Here is a 27,515-nt window from a genome sequence, read left to right as displayed (position 1 = left end):
ACACTGCCGCGATGGGGGCCAGAGAGCAGCCCCTGGTCTCTACTCAAAGGGTGAACTCCGCTCCCTTGTGGCCGAATGCTCTGGTGGCCCCCGGGGATTAGGAATGCACCATCCACTCCCCCCATAAATGCAATGCCCTTGCAGGACTGGGATGTAGCTGCAGCAGGACCCCTGTTGCACCCCAGATCTCACACCAAAGACGACGCTTGGAGCCAGTCCTGTAATAAACTAGCTAAAGATTTATAAGCTAGGAAAAGGAAACCAGAGCGGCATTGACAAGGTTAAACAGACACACAAATGAGTTACAATCTCAAGTTTCAAAAGGCAATAAAAGCTTCTATCATGAGCGTGTTCTACACGTCCCTTAGGGCTAACCCAGGCTGAGCCGCTGGGGATCTCTTGCGTGTGCCTAGAAACGTTTGGTCCCCAGATTCCAAGCAGCACAGAGAGACCAAGTTCCTTTTGTCTGGGGTTTTTATCCCCCTCCTGCCATGTGCCCTGAGCTGCAAACTCAGCTGATGGGAGGAATCGGCTGGCTGGCGTGACTCATCTTCCTGGGAAGGAGGAGGAGAGCAGGGCCACAAAACTCTTTTGTTCTCTTGTGGAGGGTAGGCAGAGAAATTCCAGGTGCACCATCCCCCAGTGGTCCATCTGGTATCGATGGACCTCTCCTTTTGGGAAGATCGGCTTAATTAATGTCACACTAATTAATGTCTCTCTCCTGCCTGGTGATGTTCACAGGCTCAGAATACAACCGCTGCGATATTACCTTACCGTGTGTTAAGTGAGGTTAATTCGGGCAGCGACTCACAAGCTTTCTTACAATCTAATACCTGTTTGGGCCCTGCTAACACACAGGTGAGCCAGACGGAGCCCAGCTCTGGAGCTGTCAACGTTCACCGTGGGAACCTTGCCAGGAGCTGGCACCTGGTCTGCCAGCGGCACGCCCGTTACCAAAGATTGGAGTGCACAATGCATCCAAGCCATGAGAGCATTGGGCTGCGCACCTCTCTGGCTTACGCCGCTCCTACCCATTGGCTTCAGTGGAGTTGTTCCTGATTTATGCCATCGAATTCAGGGGGAATCCGGCCCATTATTAACAACGCCGGGGAGTGTGGGATGCCCGAGGGCTCTGCTAGAGCCAGATCCCGAGAGGCCCGAGCACCCCCAGGCCTCCGTGCGGCGCGCCTGTGTTGATTGCCATCTCTCTCTCTCCTTGCAGGGCGTGTGCACCATGACAGCCGCATTTCTGCATTTCTTCTTCCTCTCGTCCTTCTGCTGGGTGCTGACCGAGGCCTGGCAGTCCTACCTGGCCGTGATCGGCAGGATCCGCACACGCCTGGTCAGGAAGCGCTTCCTGTGCTTGGGATGGGGTAAGAGGCCTCGCTCGCCTTCCCCGCGAACAGCAGGTCCTGCTCAAGGAAGGGGCGGGGTCTAGTGGTCAGAACAGAGGGAAGCACCTTGCACTCGTGAGTTAATGGTGGTCACACTCAGACCCCACCTCCGAGTGAGCTAAGGATTATCACCCCCATTTCACAGGTGGGGAAACTGAGGCACAGAGCAGGAAAGTGACTTGCCCAAGGCCGCATAGCAAATCAGTGGCAGAGCTGGGAATAGAAGCCAGGACTCCCTGCTCTGACCCTCACCCAGCCCCTGAGCCATGTGACTAGCCCCGCTCTCAGCAGGGCAGAGTGAATCCAGAGGTGCCGTGGGTCGCTGCGCTGTTTCACATCTAGATGTGCTGGTGCTGTACATCCCAGCCCCCCATCGCTGCTGGGTGGCTTGGGGCCCCCTGCTGATGCATCGGTCACTGCATGCTCTGTCTCTGCTCTCCAGCTGCTTCCCTGGGTCTATAGACACGGCCCTTGCTGACCTGTGGGGGTGCAAGGGCAGATCTTCCCCTGGGCTCTGCTCCTAGCAGCTCTTACTGTTCAGGGGGCAGTAGGGTACTTGTCGTTGTTCGCCACGGGGGTGGGCTGCTGCACTGGTGTCAGTGGGGAGGAAATGGAGGGAGGTTCCCCACTGGTGTCAGTGGGGCAGGTGGGTGCTGAGCCCCTCGGCGGATCCTGGCCATTGTCTCATCTCCCCCGCCAGGTTTGCCAGCCCTGGTGGTTGCAGTCTCTGTCGGCTTCACTCGGACCAAAGGCTACGGAACAGCGAGCTAGTGAGTGTTGGAATGGAGCCCGGGTGGGGGTGCATGGGGGGCTGGGGCTCCAGGGGCTCCCCCGTACACCAGCCTTGGCTGGGGCTGCGGGGCGAGGAGCCAGGCTCCCTGGTAGGAGACGGGCCATGGTCAGTGTGGGGAGGCAGGGAGGAGATCCCATCTCCCCTAATGGCGCCGTGTTCCCTCTGCAGCTGCTGGCTGTCCCTGGAAGGCGGGTTGCTCTATGCCTTCGTCGGCCCCGCTGCCGTCATCGTGCTGGTAGGTGTTTGCTCTTTGGGAGCACGTCTTTGGCTGAAGAAAAGAGCCAACCCCTGTCTCTTGCCGTCTCCCCCTCGGCGCCCCCCCAGCCCCAGGGAGCCCCCCCCCCCCCCCCCCCCCCCCCCTCAACCCTGTTTCTCCTCCCCTGACCCCAGCCCTTTCCCAGCCCAGAGCCTGCCGCTGCGCTCTCCCCACAATCTCTCTGAACTCCCCACAAAGGCCGGTCCTTCCCTGGCCCTGGGGTGGGGGCGGAGCAGGAGGGGAGGGCGCTGCCTAGCGCTGGGTCCCCTGTGTGGGGTCACCACCCCGCTCCTCAACCGGGCTCTGTCTCTTTCCCTCCCGACCCAGGTGAACATGCTCATTGGGATCATTGTCTTCAACAAGCTCATGTCTCGGGACGGCATTTCAGATAAGTCCAAAAAGCAGCGGGCCGGGTAAGTGCCCCCTGGGGCTGCCCCCATGTGGGGCGGGCGAGTGGGAGGGCACACACAGGCAGGTAATACCCTCTGCCCCTTGGCGACCCAGGTACAGTCAGGAGGAGCTGGGCAGTGCATGTCCCATTTGCTCTAGGAGGCTGGAGGCTCAGGTTGTTAAGAGCCCCCTCCTCACCTTGGTTGTGTCAGTGCACCCCCCGGCTGCACCTGGGCGCGGCTCCAACCATTCACAAGTGAAGTGAAGTCTGTCCAGTCCTCAGCAGGCTCCCAGCTCACATAGCTAAGAGGGGAGTGGTGGTGGAGTATGGATTTCCAGGGGGTGCCCCTCACCCCCAGCTCCAGCAACACACCATCCCCACCCTGCAGATGAGCCGTCCCCCGATCTAGAGAGACATCCCCCACCAGATGAGACACACCCCAGCCACCCATCGGCACCCTGTACCCCAGCACCCCAGCCATGCCCAGCCGGCTTAGCTGGAGGCCTCTGGAGACAGAATGGGGGGTTGGCGCTGAGCTGACGGCTGCAGCGAGGGGGCAGTTTGTGCCCCGTTGTCTGTTACCCAGAAGTGCCCACGGTCCTGCACCCATTACCAGCAGGGTAGCCAGGCTCCCGAACCTCTCCCCCACGCACTGTCACAGAGCTGCACTCGGACGGGGGAGGGGCTTGCCCGTCATACAGGGAAAGAGGGGATCCTACTGCAGACAAAGGGGCCGAGCCCCCAGCCGTCCCCCAGCGAGAGCTGCCGGCCCCTTGCTAGTCACTAACCATCCAGTGTGCCGGCCTGCAACTAACAATCTCTCTCTTTCTTTCTCTCTCTCTCTGTTTTTCTCATTTGCTTGGTGTATGTGTCCGTCCGTCCCCTCCCGCCTGTCTCGCTGCCTCGTGCCCTCGCTTCCCGCCCCTCCCCGCCCCCTGGCCGGCGCGTGGCTCTCCCGTGGGGGGTGGGGCGCTCAGCTGGAAGCAGCCCGCCTGCGGCCGCCTGCTGCTGAAATGCACCAAATGCGGCGTGGTGTCCAGCACCGCCCTGACCTCCGCCACCGCCAGCAGCGCCATGTTAGTCTCTCAGCCTGCGCCCTTTGTGCTCGCTCGCGCTGTCATGTGTGGCTGCACTGCCCGGGACCTGAGAGCGCAGCATTCTCCCGCCGGCCGGGGCACGGGGGGCATTGCCTGATGGGCGCTCAGCCGTTCAACTCTCTCCCTGGGGCTGGAGAATGCCGTGTGCTCGGAGCTGCTCCGGGTCCTGCGTCTGCTGCGCTCGCCGGCTCGGCTCTGTGTCTGGGGCTCTGTCTCGCGGTGGCTGGCGTGGGGCCCTGTGTGTGTGTGTGTGTGTGAGACCCGTCACTCCTGCATGTTCACTGCTGCTCATCAAATACCACGTCGCCTGGGGCAGGCCCCTCGTGGGGATGGGGGGACGCTGGCTTTGCAGCCATTAGCAGCCAGCTCCCCAGACTGGGGTCCCAGGCCTAGGGGAGGGTGCGGATTGTGGGGGAAGAGGGATCAGTGAGGGGGAAGAGGGGACGAGGAGATGAGCAGGGGCAGGGAGCCGGGACCAGCTGGGGGTGAATGGAAGAGGGCAGCCAGTCCGGGAAGGTAGCAAAGAGCTAAAAAGCTCTGCGGGGGGGGGAGGGGGATTGATACTCCACATCCCCCGTCCTTGCTGCAGGGAGCCTGTACCCCATGTGGTAGCAGGACATGGGGCTCAAGGGGGGCTAGGCAAGTTCCTTTTCCGCGGCTCAGCGGGGCTGGCCGTGCCTTACAGAGCCGTTCCCCTCTCCACCGCTGGTGGCAGCAGACGGTCCGTTTCTGGGGGTTGGTGGGTCACAGTCCAGAGGCCGAGTGGTTCCTGCCACCAGAATCCCCAGGGTGATGTGTCCTCGGCAATCACAGCAGAGAGGTGGCTGCGGGCATGTCCCATGGGGGCCTGGCTGCCCTCCGAGGGAAACCAGGGACGCTGAGTCCAGTCTCCAGGGCTGCCAGGGACGCGGGAGGGGGCCCTCGCTCTCCGTGACCGGAGGCGGAACCCAGCAGCTGATGAGAATGTTCCCAGCCAGGCCCCGGGGCAGGGCTGCTGGTGCCACTCACCCTAACACTGGGATGCTGGTGACGATGTTGCTGACAGCTGCCGGAGACCCTGGGGAGCGGCACAGCCACACTGTTGGGAAAATCCCCCAAAAGCACAATTTTAAAAATCCTTTTTTTAAAGACCAAAATCCTTGTGCTTGGGCAGAGAACGCAGGAATGGGGCGGGGGGTTCAGGCAAACCTACATTGCACCCACATGTGCCCCCATACACCTCCATAGCCCCCTGCACTCCCCCATGCATCATGCACCCTGTAGCCCCCCCACACACGTCGTTCTAACTCATGCGTCACCCTCTCATATTGGGCTCCTCTCTGCACCCACTGATCCAAAATCCTCCCAGGGCTTGTGGGATCCCTGCCAGTCTTTCAGGGGAGGCCTGGAGTGAACCCCTGGAGTCTCCCCGCGCGGGGGCGTGCTCCGCGACCGCCAGTCCGCGTGCATGGCTGGGGTGCAGGGGAGCTGCTAGCTGGCTATCTCCATGGCGTGGTTAATCTGTCTGCGCTCTATCATCTCGTTCCCCCGCGTCCTCCCCCAGAATCCTTTCTCATTCTGCTGCTGCTATTCATGGCGAGAGAGAGACGCACGTGCACATGCTTTGTGCCGGCCCTGGCTTATCTTGCATCACTCTGCTAACGGCATTTGGCATCAGCGTTCCGCCTGGAACGTTGTCTCAGGAATACAGGGCTCAGTGGAAGAAAGGCCACTAGTCACCTGCAATGAGGAGGGAGGCGCTCCTGTTGGTTTCCCCAGCGGGCCCGATTCTTTCGCACGCTGGTGCAAATCAGGAGTGACTCCACTCAAACCAGTAGCCACCCCAGTGTAAACGCAGTGGGTCTCATCCAGCCCTGCCCTGCACCTTGCCCATGGTTTCGCATCGGCGCAAAAGGCATTTTTGCGCCCGTTTTGCACTGGTATAAATGATGACTCAGCTCATTGACGTGCGCTGAGCGCTTCCTGGCACGTCTGGCCCAAGGGATGGAGCAGTTGGGAATTGGAGCCCAGCGCATTCGAGATCAGACCCGGCCCTCAGGTTTCATTCTCCTCCCGCTATCTCAGCTTCCCCCTAACGCTGCGGGGGAAGGACCGTTTAGCTGTAATCCAAGGCCAGGATCTGAGTGCCTTGGGCCGTATGTAGCCCCGGAGCTAGCCGAGACAAGGCAGGCCGGGCTTTCCGTTCCCAACTCTGCAACTTCTCTTCCTTAAATCTCCGGGAGGCTTTGCCTTCTGCCTGTCACTTAATGAGCTTTCAACTGCTGAACAGGGCAGCAAGAGGAGAGGTTCGAATGAGCCGAGTGCATGAGCCGTTCTCCCTGCCTCTCTGTCCTCTGCATGCAGAGCCGGGCTCACTTCTGCAGGAGTTTGCATGCTTCATCCACGCAAGCCAGGGCGTTGGCTCGGGCACCGTAGGCAAAGCTACAAGCTTCCTCAGTTGATGCAGGTCTTTCTCACCCCGGGAGGGGACGGGCTCTTTGGCTCAAATTTTTAAAGGTGTTTAAGCATTGCTGCACTCAGCATTGCAACGCCTAATTGCCTTTTCAGAGGGGATTTAGGCACTGAGGAGCCAAAATCCCTTTGACGGTCAATAGGATTTAGACCTAAATACCTTTAAAACTCTGGGCCTTAATGCAGTTGGGGAATGCAGCGCTGCACAGCTCAGGGGAATGGGATTCAGAGCCTGGCTCCAAGCCAGGTCAGTCTGAGAATGGTGGTGATGGCCTACCTGAACCGAGTTTGCTGGGTCTCTCTTCCGTGCCCCCATCAGAGAAGCTGGCACACAGTCTGGCAGCCTTGGCAGAGAGGCCAGGAACTGGCTGAGCTGTGCCTGGAGGGGCGGTGCCACCTTCCTGGCACCATTGCACAGTGCCAGGGGGGCTGTGCGTGCGAGCGGGAGATTTGTCGGGCGACAGGCGGGATCTCTCAGCTCTCGCCAGCAATACCGCCGGGAGGGCAGGCGGGAAGCACTCGCTGCTTTTCCTAGCCCTTTGGACACCGGCTCAGCACCCCAGAGCGCTGGCAGCTGGGCTCCCACAGCTCCCTTGGGAACGACTGTCATTCCTTTTAAACAGCAGCCTCCCCCCTGATTGGCTCCGGGGCTCGTCTGTCTCACCCTCGTCCCTCCCTCTCCCCGCCCAGGGCGTCGCTGTGGAGCTCCTGCGTGGTCCTGCCCCTGCTGGCGCTGACCTGGATGTCGGCCGTGCTCGCCATGACTGACCGGCGCTCCATCCTCTTCCAGGTCCTCTTCGCCGTCTTCAACTCGGTGCAGGGCTTCGTCATCATCACCGTGCACTGCTTCCTACGCCGAGAGGTGGGGCCCCACGCTGCCTGCCCTGCCCTGCCCTGCCCTCAGAGCTCACGCACACAGCCCTGATCCGTGCTGCTGGTCTGATCCGTGGGCTGAGGTTCCATCTGCCCTTCTCTTCCTCCAGCTGTCCGTGGCTCAGCCGGCCCCTGGATTTGCACACGCCTTTACACGCCCAGGCTGCACACTGGTTTCCACTCCTGCTGCAGAAAAAGGGGTCTCATTGGGTCTGCCCCCACACACCTGGTGGAACAAGTAGCCCTGCACTCTTTGCACACCCCGTTGCCAGGGATTGAGGGTTTGCACACCCACTTCGCTGATGCAGGGGTGGGATGGGGTCCCACTGTGGAAAGGGGGCCCTTTGTGTGTAGACGCGCTGTTGTGGAGACAGTAGGCAAAGCGAATGCATCTTGTAATCAAAGCCCGCAATCCTGGCTGAAGGCGGCTATCACACACCAGACCAAATTACGGCTTTATGCTCCAAATGGAACACTAAATCTTAATAGAGTCGCCCAGCTCCGGAGGGTGGGAGGGTATGGAGTTCTGTCCATCACCCGTCTGGAGAGAACCGCGTCCTTCCGAGCCCATCCGTCTGCATTCCGGAGCTCCCTTGGGTGCCCATTTATCTTAGCATGATGCACTGCGAATGGCAGCTCTATAAACAGAGAGAGAGCGCGCATGCAAGGTCTATCGTTACGAGCTTCCGGCCCGTCCTGGGAGCGCCTGATGGCTCTGTCCTTGTAACCACCTGGGAAAGTTAGCAACAGCAGCCTCGCATTGGAATGCCAAGCAGGGCGGCCGGAGCGGAGGGTCAGGAGGACGAGCCGAGGGACGTAGGATTTATAGAGTCTAGTAAAGAGGAGTCTCTGGAGAGACGGGGCCAGTCTATAAATATCTCCGAGGTAACAGCTCATACGGCAGCAGGCGCTGGTCAGAGCGTTACAGATGGGCACAGAGCTAGGGAGGGAGAGATTGTGGCCAGCTGCCGGCTGAAGGTTCCCATCAGGGCGGGGGGCCCAGGGGCTGGCACTGCCCAGGTGCCAGGAGGGCGTAGGAAAGATGCTCATGGCAGTGCCAGGGCAGAGGTCCCACAAGATGCAGGAGAGCGAGAGGTGGCTGAAGTTCCCCCTGCATGGAGGGGCTAAGGGGGCCCTGTCCTCACGCTGGCTCCTCTGCAGGGGTTGGGGCTTGGTCCAGCTCCAGGCGGGCAAGTGCCCACGCCCCTGGATCTCCAGCCGGCGCTGTGCGGTCAGCTCCAGCCCAGGGTCCAAGGCCTCAAAGAGCAGATGGAGACTGATCTGCCGTCGGCCCTGGTTACGGCTCAGCACCAGGCTAGGGGATCAGATGGGCAGATCGGGGCGTGAGGATTGGCCGGGCGGATCCAGATGGCTTATTGACCCTAGTAATCATTTGTGAGGGGCAGGGCAGCAGGGGCCCTCTCTCTCTGCCAACCCCCAGGGCAGTAACCGCAGCCTCTGCCTCGCCCAGGTGCAGGATGTCGTGAAGTGCCAGATCGGGGTGTGCAAGAGCGACGAGAACGAGAACTCGCCCGACTCTTGCAAGAACGGACAGGTGCAGATCATGGTGAGTGAGCGTCAGCCAGGTGGCACCGGGCGAGCAGGACTGGGTCAGGGGCGGTACGGGGCGAGCAGGCAGCCTGGGGCCAGGTCAGGAGTGGCACGGGGCGAGCAGATGGCATGGGGTGAGAGGGCGGCCTGGGGCCAGGTCAGGGGCGGCACGGGGTGAGCGTGCGGCCTGGGGCCCAGGCTGGGGTGACTGGGCAGCATGGGGCCAGGTCAGGAGTGGCACGGGGCGAGCAGATGGCATGGGGCGAGAGGGCGGCCTGGGGCCGGGTCAGGGGTGACTGGGCGGCCCGGGGCCCGTGCAGATTGACTGGGCTAGCTCAGCTCGAGCAGCATGGACCTTGCAGCCCTGGCGGTAGCCCAGATTGGCCACCCAAGTTCGTATCCCGCGGGTCGGGAGGGCTCGGACTTAGTGGCTCTCCCATGCCACCGCCAGGCCCGTGACATCCACACTGCTAGCGCGCGTCTGTCTGCCCACGCTGGGAATCGCCACCCCCAGCTGCAGTGTAGCCGGACCCTCTGGGACCCCACTGCGTGGCTCCTTTTACCCTGCTTGCCACCTGTGATACATTCATCCCTCCGGGTCTCCCTCTCTCTCCCCCTCTCTGTCTCTCCCCCTCTTTCTCTGTTCTTATAGACAGACTTTGAAAAGGATGTTGACCTGGCGTGTCAGACAGGTGAGGCCTGGTCCCAGTCCCGCTCCCACGGGGTGGTTTGGGAGGGAGGGTCAGGAGGGCAGTGCTGTGTCCCCTCCCGCACCCCCCAAGCCAGGAATCGCCACAGATCCAAGCCATCCCTTTAAAAGTGGGGCGGGGGCTTAGCATCAAGTGGGAGGAGCTAAGTGGGGAAGCGCCAGCCGGGCGCTGTGGGGATGGGTACCCTCCCGTGTGGGGCTAACAGCCTGGTATTAATGCCACTTAGGGCAGGGCCAGTCCCCTTCCCAGCCTGACCCCATCCTGGTGTCCCTGGAGGTTGGGAGACACCCTCACATTGACTGTCCACGTCTGACCCATGTCTCTTCTTCTCCCCACCCCGGCCAGTCCTCTTCAAGGAGGTGAACGCGTGCAACCCCGCCACCATCACGGGCACCTTGTCGCGCATCTCCCTGGACGGCGACGAGGATCCCAAGCTCCACCCCGGCTCCGAGGGAAGCCTGGGCTTCTCCAGCCTCCCAGGGAACATCCCGCCCACCGGCATCCTGGTGCAGGTGCCCACGCTGACGCACAAGGGCCTGAACGAACTCAGCGACCCACCCGCCAAGAAGGACGTCAACCTGGACAGCCGGGGGCCCGTCTACCTGTGCACAGACAGCAACCTGCGGCAGGCCGACTACGGCTGGATGCGGGCGCCGGAGCCGGCACTGGAGAGCGACTACATGGTGCTGCCCCGCCGGACTGTGAGCCTCAAACCCTTCGGCAGGGAGGAGGGCAGGCTCAACATCAAGGTGGATGAGGTGCCACACGTGGGCAAGGGGCGCCGTGGGGCCGAGGCGGAGGCCTACCCCGGCTTCGTCTCGGTGGACCACATCAATGTGAACTTGAACCAGCCTTACGGGACGGTGAAGCACCCGTACGGCCTTCAGTTCAAGCAGCACCCCACGGTCCGGCAGATTCTGGCCTCGGAGCTCACAGAGCGTAGCCGCACCATGCCGCGCACGGTGCCGGGCTCCGCCCTGAAAGTGGGGTCGCTCGAGGTGAGCCCAGAGCCCACTGCCCGGGTGGCTGAGGGACTGCGTGAAAGTGTGCACATGTGTAGCGGGGTGTGTGTGTGCAAGGGGCTGCGCAAGCGTGTGTGGTTGAGAAAGTGTGTGCCTACGTGTGTATGTGCAAGAGAAGGTGTGGGTGTGCAAGAGTGCACAAGTGGTAACTGCATGTGCAAGACCACGAGTATGTGAGAGAGACAGTGAACGTTGGTGAGCACGTGTGACTGACCGTATGCACGAGCGTGTGAGAGGCCACGTGCAAAGGTGTGTGTGAGAGCGAGTGTGTGCACAGCAGGGCGTGCGAAGCTGCATCTCGGGGGCTGATAGTGCTGTTGGGCGCAGGGGGCTCTCGTTCCTTCTCTCACTGGGATTCGTTTGTACCCAGGACCATCCCGCCCAGCGCACATCCGTGCGGTGACCCGGCTTTGAGCACTTCCTTGCCAGCTCGGGCGTGTGCCACCCCTGGGGAGGAGCCCGGATGCAGCGCTTGTCCCTTGCTGCATTTACTTTCCCTTTAGCTCACTACTTTTCCCCAGTGTACGTCTGAACAGGAGAAGGAGCCAGTGTGTTCCCCTGGCTAAGCCCCAGCCCCATTGCTGGTGTCCCCCCCAAACAAAGGCCCTGCTCTGGGAATAGTGTGTGTTCACTAACTGCTGGCTGCAAAGCACCAGGGGGCGCTTGCACATCCCTTTTCTGTGTGACACGTCAAAATGGTGGCTATTGTTTGCTGTTGGGAGTGGGGTCTGCGAGAGTCGGAGCTCCTGGCTTCTAGTCCTGGCTCTGCCACTCATTTTTCTGTGCTAGCCACTTCACTGCACTGTTTACCCAGCTGCAAAGTGGGGATAATGCTCCTGGCCTGGCTGGGGAGGTTTAGTTAATACCTGGCTGGTGCTTTCACCTCCTCCGAGGAAAGGCGCCAGCACGGTGTGAGTGCCGGGTTAGTATCGCTTTCAACTTCTTGGTGACAGAGTGAGACAGAAGCCAAAGAGAGACAGAAGCCGTGCGGCTAGAGGACATTTCCCTGCTGGATTCTCTTTTAAAGCAGGTCTGATTTGGGGCTTGCCCAGGTCCCTAGCGTCCCTCCCAGCTAGTAACGAGGAATCACAAAGTCCTAAGGGCTGGAGTGATCCTCACCCCAGCACAGGGCAAGCGTCTGCTGCCCTGGCCCAGTGCTTCGGGCACCAGGTTGGGTCGTCCCAGCTCTGCCGCAGACTGGGGGTGTGACCTGGGGCCAGTCACTCAATCCCCAGCTCTAAAATGAGGTAGTAGCCGTTACCCACATACCCACATCAGAGTGGGGGCGGGAAGCTAACTGCATTAAAAGATGGTTAGGCGCTATAGTAACGGTTGCCATAGCAGTGGTACCCACCCCCTAACACTTTGGGCAGCCCAGGTATCAGCTAGCCTGTCAGGGGTCTGTGGCTAATTAACATATGCAGATGAGGGCAGGGGAGGAGCCTAGACAGCACCGTGCGGTGGGGCCGTCCCGCAGACGAGCACAGAGGGAGCAGCTATGGGAAGTCCAGCCAAAAGCGGGAGCTTGGCTGCCCTCCGCTCCTGGACCAAGTTTTTGCAGGCTGGGGTATCTCCTGCTGAAGTCAGGTCTGAGTCGCCGTCCTTCTCCCAGCCCCTCGCCCCAGCGCCGCGGCGTGTGCTCTTCCCCCTCTTCACCAGATAAACCAATAAAGATCTTTCTTTTTTCCCCCTCCCCCTTTTCGGTTTGCTTTGGCCGGCGCGTATATTTCACCCCCAGAGGAAGCGGTTACGATACTCAGATCTGGATTTTGAGGTAAGCGCCGCTGAGACCCGCCCCACTTCTGCGGTTGGTGCGGCGGTTCCCGGTGCCTTGGCACCAGCGCGGTGACCGAGCTCCCTTCCGGGCTTCGGGCGACTCGCGGTACGGTGAGCGCCGTCCTGCCCGAAGCAGAGAGGGATCGAGGGTGGCTGGTGCTTGGTCTCTGCAGAGATATGGGGGCCGGGGAGGAGCCCTGCAAGGAGCTTGTCCGGGTTTGGGGAATAAAATCTCTATTTATTTCTCTCCTGCAACCGCATCCCTGGCCCGATTTCAGCCGAGCTGAGCTCCGAGGAGTTTTATACCAGGCAATAAAGAGCGCTCACGGTTGATTAAAACGCCGGAGGGCTGCTGGGAATATTTTTGCCAGGTTCATGGCAGGAGCTGATGCTCCCAATCAGGCAGTGTCATTTCAGCTGGTGGGAAGGGGGAACTGCCGAGTTATTTAAGCCCCTACATTTTGCTCTGCTGCACGTGTGTGACTGTTTCGATCCGCCGGGGCGGGTGACGGGGGGCTGGAGTCCCTCCCACCACTCTGTTGCCAAGAAATGTCAGACACAAACCAATGATAGCTACTGTTTCTTGTGGGTCCTACAGAAATCCAGTGTGTGAGCTCCCCCTGCTGTAGCGAGTAAAGTAACCACCATTATTCCCATAGCCCAGGAGCAGGCCGCAGGGGGCAGGGGATGATGCTGTGTGTCCGTGAAGCGGCACTGACTAGACGTATGTACGTTTCCCCTCCCCCCCATCCCTTTGCAGAAAGTCATGCACACGAGGAAGCGCCACTCCGAACTCTACCATGAGCTGAACCAGAAATTCCACACGATGGATCGGTACCGGGCACCTGCTACCAATGCTGCCAAGGTAAGGCTGTCGGTGTCGGGCAGGGCTGATCTGTTCCTACGTCCCCACACAGCGGCGGGCGGGATGGGCACAGGGCTGCGTTACCGACTGAGGCCGCTACCGCTCGCTGTCCTTTGCGGAAGCCCTTGCCTGTCGCTCCCCGGCTAGTGTCTGCTGTCTCGCACGGACGGCACCGAGATCATCCGTACCTCGATGGCGCACAGTTAGCCGTGCTGCACAGCGCCTCCTGCTGGGAGAAGCTGGGGCTGGACTGCCGTGGCGCTCTCACGGACCTAGTGTGTTTAAAACACCCACACCACATTTATTGTGGAGGCTAGGACATCTGCGAGACCGCCCTGCATCCAGTGCACGTACAGCAGCGCCTCCTGCTGGCCGGAGTGGCTGCTCCGCAGCCAGCACTGCTAGGCCGTTTCCTTCTGGGGAGGCTGGGACTGCAGAGGCTGGGGGGTCTCTCTGGGGTGCCTCACCCCGTTCCCTTCATCTCCCCCTGCTGGGAGGGACCCCTTCGCGATGGGCTTAGGCAGATGGTCGAATTGAGAGGTCAGTGTCGTTGTGCTTCGCAGCCCTCCCCTCCCCCCAAGCCGGGGGGCTGCCTGGGGGCCCATAACACCTGTAAGGTGCCTGAATGGGTGATGACCAGTAGCCGTGGGGAGAGGGGGCCTGTGCCTTAGTGTCTGACGCCAGCTGCCTTTCCTGTCCTTCCCCCGCAGAGAGAGAAGCGGTGGAGCGTCTCTTCCGGTGGCGGGGAGAAGAGCACATCCAGCGTAAGTGCCTGGACACCCCCAGCCGTGGGTCCGGCAGCACCAGCCCATGGGGAGGGGGGTTCCCTGGGGTGGGTGAGCTAGTGCGGAGCTGCTGCCCCTCGGGAGCCCTGTGCCCCGGAAGGTCCCCCCATGGAGTCGTCACGTCCGCTCGCAGGGATCCTGGCATGTCGGCATCTTCACCTCATCCTCATCCTCACTCAGTCCCTTGCAGGATGAAGGCCTCCTGCGGTGCTGCCCCTGTGACCCTGTAGTTCATACAAAGCCTCCCAGCTTGTCTGTCCATCCTCCTCGCCCCCCCCAGCCTCCCCCCACCCCTTCCTAAGTGTCGTGTCCTCCCCTCCCCCTGCATGCTGTCCCTGCAGCCTCCTGGCTCTCGTCCCGGGGCCCCTCCCTCCCCAGGCTCCATCTTCATCTCATGCTAATGCGCCTCAGGGCTTAGATACATGTTGTCCCATGCTTCGCTCCCAGCCCCCCGCCCCCCCTCGGGCACGCGCCCCATCCATCCTGCCCGCCTGCCTTCCGGCACACACCCTGTCCTGCCCGCCCCCCCTCGGGCATGCGCCCCGTCCATCCTGCCTGCCCGCCTTCAGGCACACACCCTATCCTGCCCGCCCCCCCTTGGGCACGTGCCCCGTCCATCCTGCCCGCCTGCCTTCAGGCACACACACCGTCCTGCCCGCTCGCCCTCGGGTATGTGCCTCGTCCATCCTGCCCACCCGCCTTCAGGCACACACCCTACCCTGCCTGCCCCCCCTCAGGCACGTGCCCTGTCCATCCTGCCCGCCCGCCCTCAGGCACACACCCTGTCCTGCCCACCCGGCCTCGGGCACGCGCCCCGTCCATCCTGCCCGCCTCCCTTCAGGCACACACACCATCCTGCCCACCTGCCCTTGGGCACATCCTGCCCGCCCACGCTCAGGCATGTGCCCCATCCATCATGCCTGCCCGCTTGCCCTCGTGCCCAATCCTGCCCAGCTGCCGTTGGGCATGCACCCCATCCTGCCCAGCCACCCTCAGTTACTCTCCCTGTTCTGCCCACCTGCCCTCTGGCTGCGCGCCCCAGCCTCCTGCCCATCCTCTGGCTGTTCTGTGTGTCCAGCCCGCCTGCCCGCCCTCTGGCTACGTTCAGGCCTTCCACCCACCCGCCCTCTGGCCGTGCACCCCGGCTGCCCGCCCTCTGGCTACGTCCAGGCCTTCCACCCACCCGCCCTCTGGCCGTGCACCCCGGCTGCCCGCCCTCTGGCTACGTCCAGGCCTTCCACCCACCTGCCCTCTGGCCGTGCACCCCGGCTGCCCGCCCTCTGGCTAGTCCAGGTCTTTCACCCACCCGCCCTCTGGCTACATCCAGGCCTTCCACCCACCCGCCCTCTGGCCGTGCACCCTGGCTGCCTGCCCTTCTCTCCAGGTGGCTTCCAAAGCATCTGCTCTCTGGCCCTGAGCCTGCTAGCTGGTCCCTGCGCAGGGAACAGGAACGCAGAGGAGAGCAGGGGACTTTCCAGCCTGCTCTTGCCCGGCCCTGGGTCCCCGCTGCCCTGCCCCTCACGTGTCCCCTCGAAGCTGCACAAAATGGGTGCTAAACATCCTGCTGGCAGCGTTTCATTCCCTCTCTGCCCAGGGCCGTGGTGCCTTTCGGCGCTCCCTCTGGCCGTGGTGCGGTGCACTTAGGGCAACCCTGCACGGGGGCCTGGGCTAGTGCAGAGCCCTTACGCCAGCTGTGCCCTGCCCCGGGTGGCTCTCTGGGCTCCTGCCCAGTCTAAGGCCCCTTTACACTGCCAGGCTGGCATGGGGGGCCTGCCCCCCAGTTCTCTGTTGCAGGTGCTGCTAGGCTGAGTAGCCAAACTATTATTAATAATGACTGTATCACAGTATGCCCCAGAGACCCAGCTGCCCAGCCCCAGGGAGACAGACAGCCCCAGTCCCCCAGCCATCACAGCCTGCGGAGAGCAGGCCAAGGGTGGGAGAAGGGAGCTCTCTTTCTCCCCAGGCCCAGCGGGGGAGCTGAGCCCCAGCGGGACCGGTGCTTTGGCGCCATTACATCCCTGACGCTTCTCTCTCCTCCGCCCCGCGCAGGAAGTGACCAGTCCGGAGGAGCAGCAGCAGCAGAAGACCTGGAGCACCTTCAAGGCCATGACGCTCAGCTCCCTGCCCCCCAAGCAGCGGGAGAAGCTGGAGCTGCACTGCGCCACCTGGGAGCCCCCGTGCATGAACCTGGACGTGTCAGAAGGGGATTTCCAGACGGAGGTGTGAGCCGGGCCCGGCCCGGGCAGCCCCACGCTGCAGAAGGGAAAAGCAAACAAAAGGACAATCGGATTTTGTTTCCCTTTTGTGGGGGGTTGTTTTCCTCGTTTGGCCATTGGACTCTGCTCCCCGTGCCAGGGGGGCCGTGCCCTCCCCGGCGCACCATCCTCCTTTCGCCTTTTGTTGTGGGCTTTCTTTTCTTCTCTTCCCTTCCGACGTCGTCACCGCCGGGGGACTCGCCCCCCTGGAGACACACCCACACGCCCGCGGATGTAGGGTCACGCGCACGCCAACCGGCCTCCCACCTGCTCCTGCCTGGGCAGTGCCACCAGCCCCGCTCTCTGCGGGTGCTGGCAGGACCCGACTTGTGTGCGGGGGCCGGGGAGCCGGCTCGGAACTCTTTTGTACCTGGGCATCTCTTCACGCAGTGCACCGTGTGCACCTGGGAATGACGCCCACACCCACTGACGCAGCCCCGCCCCCTGCCCGCCGCGGGGGGCGCCCGCCCCACCACTCGCTGCCCCCGGCACCATTCTTCCTAGTCACACTTCTGCTCGGCCTGCTCCCCCCAGACGGGAGGGGGCTCTCTCCATCCCCTAGACCCCAGAGCCCACCTTGGGAGGGGCCCCTCCCCTCCCCACACCCCCCTTTCTATCTCATGGGGCAGGCGCTGTCTTTGTTGAAAATAAAAGTTCACTCTCTGTGGATCTCTGCTGCCGGGGGCGCTCGCCTCCTTTGCTCGGTGTGGGGCATGGTCTGCTGTGCTGGGGGGCGGGGGCAGGCGCAGGCACAGGTTCGTTGGGCACTGTGCGGGGTGGAGCGGGTACTGCTGCCGGGGCTGTTTTCCCTCCTGCAACACGCCAGCCTCATGCAGTGCCAGGCGGGGGTGGGGGGAAGCAGATCCCCCGTTCCCTGCTCAGGGAGCCCCTGCCCACCAGCTCCTGCTGCATGAGTGGAGGGTGCCCTGCACGTGCTCCCGGCCTGCAGTCCAGCTGTGGGCGCTTCATGGGGCCCTGCCACCTGCGTCCTTTGCTTCCTCAGGCTGTTCTGCGTCCGCCCCACCTCCTCCCCCCCCTTAAAAGCACAAGGGCTGGCGTGGGGCGAGGAGATGCCCCCTGGTGCTCGCGTGAGAGGGCGGGGATGCTTTCTACAGCCCTAGGCTGGCGGGAAACAGCCCATGCCACGTGTCCCCTTGCCTCCATTCCCAGCGGCCTCTGCTGGGGCCAGTTCCAGGCTGCCCAGCAGCAGGCGGGCCCGGGTGCGTCCGGCTCCACCCACGACTGGTGAGGGTGGGTGCAGGGATCGCGCTGGACACACCCCACCTGCCGGCGGAGCCGGACGGCATCTTGCCAAAGGGGCGAGCGAGGGAACCCCCAGCTTCTTGGGGCGTGGCGCTGTGCTGGGTGGGAGACGGGGGAGATTGCGGCTGAGGCACGGGGGGGGGGGGGGGAGGAAAGGGATGCTGTCAGCCCCCGCCCAGTGGTGCTGCCACCCTGATAGTGCCCCACCTGAGCCCAATTGTGGCGACGGCACTAGTGAGCTGCCGGGCGTTCCACCGAGTCACTCAACGGGCACTTTGCTTCCTTCGGAGACGTAGGCCATGCCCTTAGGATAGCCATGAGCGGGCAGGGCCTCCCGGGAAAGACGGCTCTTCTGGCAGGGTGGCATGTCCGATGCTATGCTGGGGCAGTGGGTCTGGTACCGACTTGGGGGAAGGCACCTCTTGCTGAATCATCAGTCACGCCTGCGCCACAGTGCCAGCTAGCACTGCACTGGGGAATTGGGGTCAGCACTGACTGAGGGGAGAGCCCACTCCAGCACTGCACTGGGGACTTGGGGTCAGTCCTGACCGTATGGGGGAAGAGCCCCCTGCACTGAGCCCCACCCCGCTCCACTCCCAGCAGCTCCGAGCCCTTGGGTTCAAGCCCGGGTAAAGGTACCTTGTCCCATGTCCACACCACCTGCTCTGCACACTGCAGATTTGCATGTTGCAGGTGAATGTGCCCCCCCCCCATCTGCTGCCGGCTCTCACTGGGTCTGCAGGGGGGCGCAGCCCAGAGAAGATGTTCAAAGGCTGGAGGGCTGGCGTGTCGGGATTCTCATACGAGCAACGTCGCCATCGCCCTGCAGCGCTGGTGCCATGCGGGGACGGGATCAGGGGGCTGCACCTCCCCTACCCCGCTCCCTCCATCCCTCTGGTACCAGGAGGCTATGCACCATCCATACTCCCCTTTGCTGGTTTCCGGGCGGGGCGCAGCAGCTGAAGCGGGCAGGGCCGCTGGCAGAGGGAGTTGAGCCGGTGCCAATGGCGTATAGGGTACAGGGGCAGGCAACATTCAGCATGGGCCCCTGGGCATCCCAAAAACTGTTCCTAAAACCCCACTGAGCTGCCTGTTTCTCTCCCTCCTGCTGTGAAGTGCCCCTGTGCATTGTGGGGGAGAGACAGAACATCATACAGCGGCTGAAAGCGGGGACCCATGGTCTGTCCTCGATCTAGGGCTGCAGATCCTCCCTGCCCCTGGGAGCTGGGGAATCAAGCCGGAGCACCTCACTGGCGTATTTCAGCTTCAAAGCCCCCCGGTCACGCGGGGAGCCAGGCTGACGTTCTATAGGTGGGGAAACTGAGGCAGAGAGCGATGACTTGCCTGGGCTCACATGGGGTCCCGCACCCTGACCTGTGCCTTAACCACGGGATTCCTCTTGGACTCCTGCTCCCTGGAGCTGGTGTGTGGGTTCCTCCGCCGGGGCCCAGCTCTGCTGCAAAGCCTCTGCTGTCCCCGGGCAGAGGAACGTGGCTGGAGGCGGCAGCGGCATCTCATTCATTTGCTTGCCTCAAGCAGCCGTCCCAGCCCAGAATGAGTCCTCGGTCACCGGGGCCGTGCGGCTCGCTGACCCGCTACCCACTCTGCGCTGCCTCTGCTGGTGGCACGTTCACCCCGCCGGGTGCGTGCGTGTGCATCTGGTGACAGGGGCTGGGGGGGGGTGTGAAATGGAAGGGGATGGGCTCAGGGCGAGGGATTTAGGGCGAAGGCCGAGGGGCTCAGCACTGCAGTGTAGGTACAGGTGAGGGGCACAAGCAGAGGAACACACAATTTGAGAGCAAGGTGAGGGTCATGGCCCGGGGTACGTGTGGGCTGGCAGGGCTGGATCATGGCCGGGGTACCTAGGTCCTGGCAGGGTTGTGGCTGGGTCATGGCCCGGGGTACGTGTGGGCTGGCAGGGCTGGGTCATTGCCGGGGTACCTAGGTCCTGGCAGGGTTGTGGCTGGGTCATGGCCTGGGGTACATGTGGGCTGGCAGGGCTGAGGCTGGGTGGTGGTACCTAGATCCTGGCAGGGCTCGTTTGTGGCCAGCAGCAAGCCCCAAGCTGGGAGTTGATCACTTTGCTGCACGCCTCCAGCACCACCGCTGTCAGAAAGGGGGCAAATCTGCAAGCCAAGCCCCGGACGACCCCTTAAAACAACTTGGTCCTTTCCGTGGTTCCCTGCAGCTGGTGGAATAGTTGCACTAGGACCCAGGAATTTATGTTCCTTGTGGTTCCATGTGTGATTGCTCCATTGCTACGCCCAGCCAGCACCCCCAGCTGGTGTCGCTGGGGGCACATGAGCAATGGCAAAGCAACGCACAACTCCGGGTGTGGGGTGAGCACAGGCCCGGGCACTAGGGATGTCTGGCACCAATTCCCTCGGTGGCCTCGGGCGAGTCCCGCCCCTCCTGCTGTGCCTCTCCCCACCAGTGCGATGGGGTAACGCCACTGCCCTGGCTCATCGGGGCTCTGTCTTGCCCCGTGCTATAAATCGCTGTGGGGAGGGAGCTTGGTAACGCACAGGCCTGTCCTGTGGACGTCAGACTGGAATGAGAGTTTGTGGCCACAGACGACTGCCCCTCCCTGCCCCTGCTCCACAGCTGGCTTACAGGCCCAGTCACCGGTTTGAACAGGTGCCCGTTCGGCAGGCAATGCGAAGCCAGGCACTGCCCGTGTGACTGGGAATGCGCTGCCCTGACTCAACTTGTCCTCCTACCGCTAGCCCATAATGGACAGGTAGCCTTGACAAATCTCCCAGAATGCACTGGAACAATACAACTTGTCCTCCCACTGCTGTCCTATAATGCACTGGTAGCCTTGCCGACTCTCCCAGAATGCACTGGAACAATTCAACTTGTCCTCCCACCACTGTCCCATAATGCACTGGTAGCCTTGACAAATCTCCCAGAATGCACTGGAACAATTCAACTTGTCCTCCCACTGCTGTCCCATAATGCACTGGTAGCCTTGTCGACTCTCCCAGAATGCACTGCTCCCAGGAGCTGAGCTCGGAAGGGTGCACTAGGTACCCCACGGGCAGTGCAGCTGGACTGGTTCAGGACAGTGTTGGTGTGGACGTGGGGTCACATGGAAATGATTCCCTCGGGCTCGTGGGGGTGGCACAAAAGCGACTGAACTTTAACCGGCCCTGTTACAGCTGAGTCAGTTCACCAGGCTGCCCCCATCCAGCCCCAGCTTGGCGCAGCCGAGTTCAGTGCAAAGACCTTGCAGCTGGGCGGGAGGCACTTTGAGATGTTTGTTCCCTGGCTGGGGCTCCCGCTACACCCCCCCTGCACCCCCACATACCCGCTTTTGTTGGGCAGCAGTGCTCCCTCCCCCCCCCCTCTGCTGAGCATGCCAAGAGCCAGGCTTATGCACTGAGGATGTGGCGGGCTCAGAACTGGGGCGCCAGCAGCCCCACGCCATGGGCGCTATTTGGCAAGTGCTTCCCCAGCCGAGCACTTTGCAACCAAAGCCTCGTGTCGCCCGCCCCAGTCCCTAGCAGAGCCGGGGGGTCTGCCAGCTCGCCGGGCACTCTGACCCCAAGGGGACTATTCCGTGCGTGCTCGCCAAACCCAGCCCATCCTTAGCTAGTGGTGGGGAGCTCTGCCCCGCTGAACACGGGGGTGGGGGGCCGATTCCAGCAGGGCCAAGCCCCCATATCCCCAACCGAAGGCAGCAGCACAGCGCTTGTGCCCGTGCTGGGTAGCCATGTTCTGCGGGTACAGCAGAGTATGGCGTATGGGGCCCTGCAGACCTGCCAGTAGAGCCCCACAGGACGGAGGAATGGCTGGTTTGTCCACCCCGGAGAAGCAGCGCCGTCATGGAGCCGAGAGCTGCTCGGCAAGGGGCCGTGCTGCCCCCCGTTAAGCCGCAGCTTGTCTCAGCATTGCAGCCTGCAGGGCCGAGGCAGCTGGGGGTCCCTGGCCCATCTGCTTGGAGACCCAGAGGGAGAGGCGGGGCTGAGGGAAGGGGGCTCCCTGCCCAGCCAGGCAGCCCCGTGTCTTATTTCTTCCCGTTTAACTTGTTAAGGAGTCCGGCTCCTCTCCCACCCCACCCCATATCAGCTGAGAAGCTGCATGTGCCTTTTCCGATTTAACCAGCGTTCTGGCGCCGGTTCTGGCTTTGCTGCAGTGGGGCAGGGGGACGGGGTAGGAAGAGGCTGCTCGACATGGGGGGAGGAATGCAAATGCAAGAGCACTCAGCAAAGGGCTGGGGGCTAGCGTAAAAAATACATCCCTAGTTTGCCATCCGGGCCCCCCCGCCCCCAACGCAGAGTTTGAGTGGAGGAAGACTGGCCCAGTGGTTAGGGCTCTGGTTCAAGTCCCTACGCTGCCCCACATGTCCTGTGTGACCTTGGGCAAATCACGTCCCTGCTCCGTGCCTCGGTTTCCCCATCTGTACAGTGTGGATAACAGCACTGCCCTGCCTCCCAGGGGCGCGGTGAGGGTAAACGTGAGACGCTCAGAGCATGAAGGCTGTATACGCATCTCAGGCAGACAGATGCCTAAGTAATCAGCTCGAGTCAACGATATTCAATTGGCCTGACAAACCATACAGGCCTTGGTCTCATACCAGAGTGATGGGCACGCTACCACTACCTAGGCTGGACAGACAGACGCCTAGCAGTGGCACAGGGCAGAACAATAGTTTCAGGGGGGGAAATGGGAAACCCACTCCCTAAATGGAGATGAGACACCCCAAAATAGAACAGAGACCCCTAAATAACTAACTCCCCACCCCGGTCCCAGCAGTATTGATACTCTGCTGTCCCTTTAATGACTGTGGTCCTGATTCTGATCTTATTGGCACTGGTGTAAATCAGAACTAACTGCCTCAAAGCCAGCTGGGACACGCGAGAGGAGACACAGGCCTTGGGGGGCAAGTGCTCTACGCAGCTGGGAACCTTGGGCCTAATTTTTCCAGCCATGCCGGCCTCCCACTGGCTTCCTATGACATCGCAGCTGGTCAATTCCCCAGTCTCTCCCCACCTGTGTCTTTTAAATATGGTGGGTAGCCATCCCTGCCTCTTCTAGCCAATAGGATCAAAGAATCCACCTGGTTTCATTTTCTATTGGATGGATTGCTCCAAGCTCCACCCTAATAGGCGGAGTGTTTGCTAGGCAGCCTGTATAAAAGGAGAGTGGTTAAGCCACACCCTCTCTCTCAGAGTCCTGCCTCTCTGTGCTGATGAGCAGATTGTCTCTTGAAAGTGCCTTGGCCTCCAAACTGTGGGAGAAATGCAGATGATCCCGCAGAGCAGACAGCCCTGGGTAGAAGCTGCAGGTAAGAGTGAGGCTGGGCTGGAAAAGCAGGTGAACTGTCCCATGTGAGGTGTTACAAGGAGAGTAACTCCTGCTGTGGAGTGAGGCTTGAGGGCTGCAGGCTTTGTAGCTTCTGTTGTTCTGAGCTGGTTGAAGGTGCCTGGGCTCCTTGCACCCCTCTGTTCCTCAAATGAGCTCCCTGGGTACCACCCTCCTGGTTCCCTCTATTGTGGGGGCTCCCTGCAGCTCCCCCAGTCCCCCCCATTGTCCTTCCCCCATTTCTCCTGCTTTGGGGTTCTGTGTGCTGTGCCCCCATTCATGGGTCCCCCCTGGCTGGGGCTTTGCTGCACCCCTATGCCTTGCTAGCCTCACACCTGTGTCCCCAAATCCCCCCACCATAGCCCCCCTTCCTCTGTGATACCAGGGGCTCTGTGCACCTCCTTCCCCCTACCAGAGATTTTGAGTCCCCTCCATTCCCCCTTCTCTCCCCCCATAGTAGGGTCCCCTTTTGCCACCCCAGTGCCTGTTCCCCCCATGGTTATTTTTGCCTGGGAAATAAGTCATTCAGGGTGTCCACTCTTGAGAGCCTGAGCAGGGCTATTGTTAGGCGTTCATGGGGCCACCAAGTGGTTTTTGGCTCTATAAACTGTTGCAGAGGTGCATGAAGCACCGGCTGTGCTAATCCGATGGCAGGGGACCCCGTGGCCTCGCCTTTGGTTTTCTGGTTGCCCCCCCAAATTAACATTGTTCGGCTCATTGATGCCCAGAGGGACCCCTGGAATTTAGGAACTGGTCATGTGCAGGGCTTCAAAGTGATCACATGCTAGACAAACCAAGAAATGCCGTCGAGTACAAGCTCTGGGTGCCAGGAACCCTCTGAGGGCTACTCCCTGGTCTGGTGTCGACATCTTCTGTGCCCTTGGGCAAGTCCCTGCCCCCTGCCTCGGTTTCCCCATCGGCAAAAAGTGAGCCAGGCTTCCCCAGCTTGTGAACAGGGGTGCGTGTGTCTGTGGAGAACCGATCCGTCAAGCTCCTCACAGATGGAAGGTTCTAGAAGAGCGCTATGTTGCTGTCGGCAGCTGCAGCCGCCAGCCGATCTGATGGGAAATGGAGCGTTCATAACAAGCCATTTGTTGTTCCCGTCTTGCCTTAACGTGGGAGGGAACAAGCTGCAGTGTACGCGTGACCTGCTGGAAGGGTGGGACAGAAACATGGCTCTGGCTGAGGGGTTGGACCCTCCCTTCCATCAACCTCCCCCCGTCCCCCGCACCTCCTGCGGCGCGTTCTTTACGCACAATTCCCTGAGGGCAGCAGGAGCGCCGGGGATTGCAGTACCTCCGTCCCAGAGAAACGCCTCGGTGCTAGCTCAGGATGGGTAGAGCAGGGGACTGGGAGTCAGGACTTCTGGGTTCTATCCCAGTTCTTTGTGACCTCCTGGGTGACCCTGGCCAAGTCACTTCACTGGTCTGTGCCTCAGTTTCCCCATCATTAGTTGAAAGGGTGGTGTTTAAATAACCTTCCATTGTCTCTAGTGCTTTGTATCTAAGGATCTCAATGCACCTGCCACAACTTAATTAGCATCATTTCCCTTCTCTGAATCCACTTATCCCCAACCGTGCCCTTGATCCCTAGCTCCCTGGCACAACAGCCAGTCCCAGCGAAACGAAGGCTCCCAAGAGGGCCAGCTTGGTGTCTCCACTCTGCTGTCCCATGAAGCAGATGGCCACAGGAGCTCAAGGGTTAACCTAGCTGCAGATGACCGTACGAAGGGCTCCTTGGTGCTCGCCCTTCGGACCCCGGCTAGACCAAAGCCCCACAGTCTGTTTTCCTCTGGCTGGCCAGATCAGGAGGCAGCCGATGCCTGCAGCCCTGCTAAGCCATCACTCGTGGGTCTGGCTGACAAACTGCAGGTCTTCCATCTGTCCGCAGGTGGCTGCCTCCAGATGAGATGGTGTTTGGGTCCAGGGCCTCCTTACAAATGCTCCCCCGGCGCGATGAATTGCAGGTGCTCCTCTGCAGCAACATGCCACCAACTGCTGTAAGGTTCTCTTTGCACATGGGGAAACTGAGGCACAGAGGGCAGGTTTGGTGGCCCAACCAAGGCAAGTCAACTGGAAAGCTGGTGAGAGAACTCGAACTAGAGGAGATTCCCCCTCAGCTGCTAGCCATACTAAGGCTTTTATCCTCCCCTATAGGGTGCCGTCATGCACATGTTGCAAGGTGACCCCCTGAAAGCACTGGCTGGTGCATGAAGTTACTTTCTAGATGTAAGGGGGAGGGGAGCCTGGTTGCCAGGCACGATGTGAGCTGGTGGCCTGCTAAAGCCATGGGGTCCATGTGCTACCCACGCAGCCCCAGTGCAGCAGGAAAGGGTACAGAGATGGCGTTGCCCGCCACAGACTCACATCTCAGGGGCCCGAATTGCGCACACAACAGTCCCACTCCAGCCAGCCAGAGCCCGAGCCGCGTCTCTCTCCCCAGCAACCGCCACAGGAGCAGGGGGTGCGGGCGGCTCGGCCCAGGCCTGGATGTGGATGGAGACGGGGTGATGGCAGCCCTGCCTACGCCCAGCCCAAGTGAACGCTCACTCCTGAGTCTTGGGGACTCCAGCTGCTCACTGACTTCACCCCAGCTTCCCTTCTCTTCCTAAAGCAGCTCTTGGTCACATAGGTGCAAAGGCCCCTTGGGGCTGCCTGGCTGTGCTGGGGAGATGATCTGCCACCAGCCAAGGACTCTGGAAAGGTGGCTGGTGGGGTGGGGCTAGGATCTCGGTGATGGAGCAGGAGTGGATTATTTTTCCAAGGCTGTCTGTTTGCAGGGGGAGGGCGGGGGGCGCTTTTGTGAACTCTCCGGGCTCCGCTCTGGTGGCCCCGGTGTAAATCTGGTGCTTGATTCTACCAGAGCTCAGAGCTCTGTGCATGCGGCACAACCCCCTCGCCAATTCCCGGCGCCGCCAGCCAAATCTCGCCGCCTCTGAATGCAGGAGCTTCCCGCTGCCCTGCCGGCCCTGCCGCTACTCCTCTTTTCGGCTCGTTTGCCCCCCCCCAGTTCAACAGGAGTCTAATGAATATCCCTACCCCCACGCAGGCAAAAATAGCATGACATGAAGAGCGGGGCCAGGGGTGGGAATGACTCCAACCCCAGTGCTGACAAGTTAATAAGCCTCAGTTTGCTAAACAGTGCCTTAAAGTGTTGACAAAAGCCTTTTTTAGTTCCTGGCTGCCTGGAGCACTGGGAGATGTAACCCAGGCAGAGGAAGAACCGAGGAAGTGCTAATTGCCAAGGAAACACTAGGGCTTGTCAGAGGACATCATGTTTGCTACCAGCCTCGGTGCGCCTCCAACCAGCTCTTCCTCCAGCTACTCAGCAGAGGAGACGAGCTGAGCGGGCAGCTGGGTGAAATTCAGGGGGTGACAAAACGCTTGGGGCTGCGTGCTGGAGCCAGCGGGCCGAGATGGAGAGGTCCCAGCTCGGTAGGATGGCTCTGCATTAGTGACAGGGCCGTTAGCTGCCCCCGTTGCTTTCATACCGAGCTGGTCCTCACTCAGTCCGGTTCCTGATAGATGATTTTCCCGCCGCTTGCCCCTGGATGGCAGTCCGAGCAGAGAAGTGAAAGACGGACCAGGCCAGATGCCCGTGAGACCCGAGCCTGGATTGCCTGGTTTCCTCTGCTCTGTGATGCTTTTTGAGAGCCCCGCTCCACAGAAAACAAGAACCCCCCCCCCCCACTTGGTCACACCTGCACGTATCCCCATGGGAGCGGAGAGCTTCAAAGCAGACGGCGCGCTCTCCTTCCACCACACAGGGCTGACATGGGCCATAAACAGTGCCAAGGGAGATTTCCCCTTTGTTCGTATGGTGCTGTCCCTTGTTCCTCCCTGCGTGCTCAGTTACTTTCTCTTTTAACGCTGTACCCAAGGGGGGCTCTGTAGGGGAAGGGATATGGAGCCCTGCCTCGTCCCTCTTCAGATGGTCAGGGAGGCACTTTCAGTGGGTACACAGGTGCCAATCTGAGCCCTGCAATGCAGAGCTGGTGTCTTCCTTTGTGCTCAGATTTCTGTCCCTGCTGTACAAGACCATCTACACCCCAAGGAGGAGGGGGATGCGCATTGGCATCTGGACTTCGCATGACAGTGCCCATCCCCATTTGCCAGCTTGCACTGGGATCTGCCCTGATCTGTGACTAGCCATTGCTGGATGTTTGATTTCTCACACAGCACATCTTTACAGCGGCTTATGTTTGTCCAAACCCTTCAGTTCCATGAGTGAGCCAGGGTCCGGAGGAGCACGCCCTGGTACGGAGCACGGCATCCCACTGCAGTTACAGATGGGCCCCCAGTTCTGGTGCATTCCCAGCTGGGGTTTGGGCTTTGCTCATTCTAGAGAAAGTGCCCAGTACTTATTGCCCATTAGTCTCTGTCTTACTAGCTGTAGCTGCAGGGACAGGGATCAAGCTGCATCCCATCAAAGCCCAGCAGCTCCTCCTCCAAACCAGAGAGCCCACGCTCCGAATCCGATGGCACACTCACCCATGACTGTCGCGCTGCTGTGTCAGTGGTGGGTGAAATTAAGGCAGGGGAGACATCAAGGTGTTTGAAACTCCCTGACCCAAAAGGTCCCAGTGCAGGTTCCAATCCAGCCATTACAATTTCCCAGCCTCTGTTGGGATGTCATCCTGCCCTGTTAGCCTTCCTTAGCTTGCAGGTGTTCAGGGAGGCTGCATGTCTCCAGCTGCCTTATTGCACCCATGGATCAGTGAGCTGTG

The 27,515-nt window shown here is 61.1% G+C and overlaps 1 protein-coding gene across 1 annotated transcript in view; it reads left to right on the top strand.

The window, feature by feature from the left end:
* ADGRB2 (adhesion G protein-coupled receptor B2) overlaps positions 1-16,872 on the top strand; it is a 52,965-nt gene extending 36,093 nt beyond the window's left edge. Inside the window, exons 18-29 of the mRNA XM_034754222.1 lie at positions 1,223-1,373; positions 2,095-2,164; positions 2,356-2,422; positions 2,771-2,856; positions 7,073-7,244; positions 8,727-8,822; positions 9,459-9,498; positions 9,862-10,514; positions 12,277-12,312; positions 13,075-13,179; positions 13,890-13,943; positions 16,014-16,872. Of these exons, the coding sequence (XP_034610113.1) occupies positions 1,223-1,373; positions 2,095-2,164; positions 2,356-2,422; positions 2,771-2,856; positions 7,073-7,244; positions 8,727-8,822; positions 9,459-9,498; positions 9,862-10,514; positions 12,277-12,312; positions 13,075-13,179; positions 13,890-13,943; positions 16,014-16,190 (1,707 nt within the window). The 3' untranslated portion in view covers positions 16,191-16,872. The remainder of the gene's footprint in view (positions 1-1,222; positions 1,374-2,094; positions 2,165-2,355; positions 2,423-2,770; positions 2,857-7,072; positions 7,245-8,726; positions 8,823-9,458; positions 9,499-9,861; positions 10,515-12,276; positions 12,313-13,074; positions 13,180-13,889; positions 13,944-16,013) is intronic.
* Positions 16,873-27,515: the final 10,643 nt, after the last annotated feature.

The sequence above is a fragment of the Trachemys scripta genome, chromosome 20 (genome assembly GCF_013100865.1).
Source record: "Trachemys scripta elegans isolate TJP31775 chromosome 20, CAS_Tse_1.0, whole genome shotgun sequence".
NCBI lineage: Eukaryota > Metazoa > Chordata > Testudines > Emydidae > Trachemys > Trachemys scripta.
The sequence above is the reverse complement of the archived record's forward strand: the minus strand, read 5'-3'. Positions and strand labels throughout refer to the sequence as shown.